Below are 5,773 nucleotides of genomic sequence, written 5' to 3' on the forward strand. Positions count from 1 at the left end.
GCAATGCTTCTACTAATGCAGCCCAGAGTGCTGTTAGCCTTCTTCACAACAAGGGCACACTGCTGGCTTCCATTCAGCTTCTTGTCCACTCTAACCCCCAGCTCCTTTTCTGTAGAGCTGCTGCTTAACTAGTTGGTCCCCATCCTGAACTAGTGCAAACAAAGCTAACATGTCAGACAAAATCCACACATTGTGTCCCCAATACTGAACCCTTAATTGGATACCACTTTTCTCTACTGCTGGCAAGAACATCACTAAAGACATTTCACTACTGCTGATGTATGGAGAGTTTTAGTCCTCTGAACGTCAAAGTAATAGCAAATGAAATAAATGCCCTGACAACCCTTTCCCATACCAATATGCTCAACACCAGGATGAAACATCATGACTTCACAAATTCTCTGGCCATTTTTGAAGCCTTAAGAAAAAACACCCTAACCTTCCTCTGATATTCCTAAAGATCTCAAAATTATTCTACAAGCTTCATACACACAGGAACCTAATTACCCATTGTCAAAGCCAGTCTATCCCAATGCAGATATTCAGAAGTACACACAGCTTCACACTATGCAGACTTATAAAATATACTGTTTAAAAATATATTTAAGCATTTTGGAAAAAGGTGTTGCAGAGGTACCAGGCAAACTGCATGCAATTGTACTAAACGCAAAAAGGACTATGGAAATAGTTCTATTACCGTAACAAGAATTTGATCTGAACACTACAATTGACAACTAGCCTTGCAACAAATAACTTTGAGAACTTGAATAATCAGAAGTTGCTAGGGATGTCAGTTTTACATCTTGTCTGAATGGAGCCATTTCCTGCCATGAAGCCAGCAGCCCAATATACACAGAGTGAAAAGCCACAACAATACAGACGTTGAAGGTCTCTCACCCAAGTATGAACCCAGCTAACCTCTTCTTCACGTTAAGCCCTTATCCTGAAGTAACAGAGACCTTTCAATGCTTTGAATTTATGGCTAAAATGCCTGCCAATATGACACGTTGCAGTTACTCAGTAAGAATATTCCATACCATCATTTACAATCACTCTCTGCAGTGAAACAAGAAAATGAAGCGCTGAAAACGTATTCCAAATGCCCTACTAGTCTAACCCTCTAGCATTCAAGGAAGGAGGAATAAGATCAGAAGAAGTCATATTCCTGAAAGGCAGGACTTACCAGGTCCAACTGGCATCATTCCTGGTGGAGGTGGGCCCATCATTGGCATCATTGGAGGTCCACCCATATGGGGAGCTGGCATCATACCAGGTCGTGGAGGGCCAGCTGGTGGAATGTGCATATAATTGGTCACGTGTACGTAATTTTGTATTAGGCTAGTAAATGTGAAGGCAATGCAAAATCCTTGCCAATAAAGACTTACTTATTGTTTTATAGCTTCAGTTACACCTTTCAGATTGTCCTACAACATTCCATACTAAATTCAAAGTTTGCTTTTCAGAGGCAAAAGATGAATGTGAAGTCAATACCAGAAGCCATTCCTTGATGGTGTTTATCTAACAAATGCAAGCAGTCTATCCTAGGACAGGATTCTTTACTAGGCAAAGACCTCAATCATTTCCCCTATGAAGTGGAAAGCAAAGCATATTTGACTGATCTCCCTTGTACCGCAAAAGGGAAATTTCTAAGGTGGCTTCATTAGACGTTCAGCACTCAGGGTGGCAGTCTATTTTATAGGCAATTTTGTGCGACAAGCAGTTACTTAGTTATCAGGCTCAGAGAATGCTTTGAGTTTATGGAGTACTTCATACCACCTCTAGCCAAAGAACATTTCTTGCAAAGTTTAAATTAACTGAGGAACACCCAACAACAAAGTCTAGTGCTGTCCTGCTAGTCCCAAATTGGACAAATCAAACATTCAAACTTACGAATGCTGGGAGGAGGAGGTATCATGGCTCCTGCTGGAGGTGGAGCCGAGAATGGAGTAGGTGGGATTTTGCCTTGCTGAAATGCAGCAGCTAGGAAACAACAGGAGAAAACCAGTTAGTTTGTTAGCAGGAATGGTGCACAGTTCTCATAACTGGAGTCTTCCTTCCTACTCCCCAAAACCAAAATATGTATATCCTACTTTAAGTTACATAGGTTCAGAACCTCTTGAACTTGTTAATCCAAATGCACAAGAATCTTTTCTGCAAACTGGGGTCTCATCAGTTGGAAGCAACAGAGCTCCAGAATAGTTTTAGTCAATCACAGGAGGATTACGAGCCAATGTAATGCGGCAGTAAAAAAGACTAAATGACATTCTAGGCTGCAGACAAGGCAAGGCATTTCCATTAGGAAGAGGAAAAATGCACTGCTGCCTCTGCACAGGACACCAGAAAAAAAGAACTGCTTACAATTTTGGTCACCCACATACAAGAAAAAATGTAATGGATGTGGAATAGGTGCAAGAAGGACTAAAATGATTAAGAACATGGTAAGTCTGGCTTGTTCAGCCTAGAAAAAGAAAAGCGGAGAAAGGATGTTGTTTTGCAAATACACCAAAACTTAAAAGCTGAGGATGATACTAGCATGAGAACAAAACGATACAAACAGATCATGAATTGGATTAAGCTGGAAATCTGAAGACTGTTTCTAACCAGAGGAATTAAATTATCAAAATAGATTACCAATAGAAGAGAGAGGAAGGGGAGAAAGAAACCCACCTGTTTAAGAGATGCTGAATAAATTTCCAAAAAAAAAAACAACACCCCATGAACAAAAACAAAGCCACGCACACCCACATTCTGAGTTACCCCATTACCTGCAATAGCGAAAAGACTGGGTTTGATGACCCCAGAAGGTTCCTTCTAGTCTTAAGTAACATGCAGTTACATTGCTGTTAGGCTAAAAACATAACCTCTCATGCTTATGGACAAAAACCAGTGCCTAACTGGGTGAAGATGCTCAAAACACTGAATCGAGATTTTTAGGCAAGTTGCCAAACTGAGCCCTTGGTCAGTGACCTAATTGCCACAAAAACTAGAAATGTCTGAAAGCAGAACAAGGTTGACAAGGAAAATTAGTAACAGTAATAAAGGTTTGCTCAAGCAAATAAGTCTCTTCCATCTAAAGAAAGGGAAGGATAAAGTCAAGTGCAGTAGTGCTGCAATTCTCTCACACCAGGAGAGAGCTCAAAAAGCACCAATCTCCTGCAGACCAGTAAGAATTATCAGTTATTTATTTAGGAAGTTCTTCTACAGCAAGGACTCTGGACATAGCTATTTTAACATCTCATGCTGGTAGCTGTCAGCAGAAAGCCTCCATTAAAATAATGGAGATTTACCTCTTAAAACTGATAACTGGATAAGATCCTCAATCTGAGAGCCCAGTGTCACAGCCACATCATGCATGAAATGCCCATCAACTTCAAAGAAAGCTCCACACTTGGAACAATGACAGAACAAGGTTCCAAACTATCTCCTCTTCATTAACAACTAGTCTGGACACTCAGGGTCTGTCTACAGACTACAGACTCAGAGCAGGCTAGCAGTAGTGCTCAAGCACACTACACTGCTCCCTGTAAGCTACATCCTGAAATGGAAGTACTACCACCTACTTCTGTGGCATTGCAATCAAGCTAATTAGTAGTACTGAGGAAAAAGTGGCAATTAGCTCACCCACAAAGCCATGCAAATAGAGCAACACTGTTTCCATTTGACAGACCAGTGCTGAGTGTTTGGAGCTGCCACCGTCTGCCACAGTAAATCTGTATTCTAAAGCAAAGGATGGCAACCTTTAAGAACAGAGAAGAATCATTGGACGTGGCAAATAGGATCATCAGAGTGAATGCAACCACCACCTTGCCACTGTGGGCTGGAGGTAAATCTCCTTGCAGACCAGATTCAACCCCTAGATTGCCAGTGCCTACTTTAACGTATTGTTAGCCAATGCACGGATGCCAGAGGCAGGAAAAAAAAAACTGTTCCATGAAACAGTACAGCTAGTGGGATCGTTCATCTTACTTGTTTTGTCAATCAGGCTCTGAGCTTGTTCTTCCATCCATTTTTGATAGTAATCTTTCACATTCTCTTTGTGTTTACGGCCACTACAGTGAGTCTTTCTTACAGATGGCTGCAAGAGATAAAAAAATATTGTTATCCGTGCACTAAATAAACATGACAAAGCCTTACCTTGTGTATACAAAAACCAGAACACGTAACACTAAATATTTAACTACAGCATCTGGAGCCATAACACTGGTATCATCCAATACCTGTTTTCAAAAAACCATACATGTTTAGACTTAAGTATGAAGTAAAGCTTTGCATTTGTGAATGATGTAATAGTCCCCCCATGTGGTCACTAAACAGCAATTCAAGAGAATTAACTTCCATGGCACTGAGAAATCTTTAGCCACTCCAACAAACAGGCCAGACGAACCCTGTAATGTTTTAAAATTCCTGTATATTTGTTTCCATTAACACTCACCTTTTAAGTAACTTTTTCCTATTAAGATGAACATTCTAGAATAGCTGTTCCCAAACTGTGGGTCATGACCTCAACTGGGGTCATAACATCAGTGGATTGGTTTGCAGGTAGGGAGGAGGAGAGGGGTCTGTGGAAATGAGGCCATGCTGAGGAAAAAGTTTGGGAAGCACTATTCTAGAGAATAAGCCAATGTATTTACAGATCTCTTCCAAACCAGAATAGAGATTTCTTGTTTCTGAGCTGGAACCAGAGGTTGTCACAGGTTTGTTCAAGTTGATTTACCGAAGCAATAGCTTTCCCTAAGAAGTGCTGTCACACTAAATCACACAGAAAACATTTTGCCCACATACGCTTTTTCACAGCTCTTCTTCATAAAAAAAAAAAAAAAAAAAAAAAAACAAAAGCAAAACCACACACCCATATTCTGAGCTACCTGATTACCTGCAATAGCAAAAAGACTGGGTTTGATGATCCCAAAAGGTTCCTTCTAGTCTCAGTTTAAGTAATCAGAGTTACTGGTCTCAGCGATACCAGTATTCCCACCCTTCAAATGAAATAGCATGCTTTTGCTCATTATATTTTCTTGTACATTATCCCCCAAAATATCCTAAAAACGGTTATATCAGGGATTCCCAACCACCAGGCCGTGGCCCAGTATCGGGCCACGAAGGGTTGGCTGCCTCAAACTGAAAGTGACCGCGGACCAAACTGCAGACTAGCAGCCAACCCTTCTTTATAAAGGAGGGTTGACTGTCTGCCCGTGATATGTCGATCCCTGCTGGTCCAGTTTGCCGGTCCACGGTCACTTCCGGTCCTCAGCATAGAAAGGTTAGGAACCCCTGCCATTATATCCAGTACCATTTTTCACAGGAGGAAAAAACTGAAACAAATTATTGCCTCTGAAAACAGATACAGCAGAAACCAGCCTTTGCAGGGCTAGTTTCCGACCCCCTTCTGCAAAGGGGATGAGCTTGCAAATTCACCGAGGGCGTACATAGCAGAGCTGCGCTGAACTGTTGAGATGCATCACCTGCTCGCTGCTGCTTTTAATTCAAAGGGCATCAGGTCCCCGATCAGCTTGTGGGACCATGGATGTGCTCCAACCCAGCGGAGGCACCCTTCAGAAGAAAACCTGCAGCACCCAGCTGATTGAAATGTTCTGAATATTTTTTTTCACAGCCCGCCGCAACCTAAATAGGTTACCCGCTCCCCCTATGTGAAAAAAACCACAGGTTGTACTGAACTCAAAAGCGCTGAAAAACATGGTACTTACGGAGTCATGGGTGAGGTAGGTATCACAGTAGTCGCAATAAAACCTAAAGAGAGGGGTGGGGAGTGGGC

The 5,773-nt window shown here is 41.7% G+C and overlaps 1 protein-coding gene across 1 annotated transcript in view; it reads right to left on the reverse strand.

The window, feature by feature from the left end:
* SNRPC (small nuclear ribonucleoprotein polypeptide C) overlaps positions 1–5,773 on the reverse strand; it is a 19,823-nt gene that overhangs the window by 8,365 nt on the left and 5,685 nt on the right. The window contains exons 2-5 of the mRNA XM_019514166.1: positions 5,706–5,748; positions 3,967–4,075; positions 1,891–1,980; positions 1,184–1,288 (exon numbers count right to left, since the gene is read on the reverse strand). Coding sequence (XP_019369711.1) covers positions 1,184–1,288; positions 1,891–1,980; positions 3,967–4,075; positions 5,706–5,748 — 347 coding nt within the window. The remainder of the gene's footprint in view (positions 1–1,183; positions 1,289–1,890; positions 1,981–3,966; positions 4,076–5,705; positions 5,749–5,773) is intronic.

Source organism: Gavialis gangeticus, unplaced genomic scaffold, assembly GCF_001723915.1.
Source record: "Gavialis gangeticus isolate Ggan-Ray unplaced genomic scaffold, GavGan_comp1, whole genome shotgun sequence".
NCBI lineage: Eukaryota > Metazoa > Chordata > Crocodylia > Gavialidae > Gavialis > Gavialis gangeticus.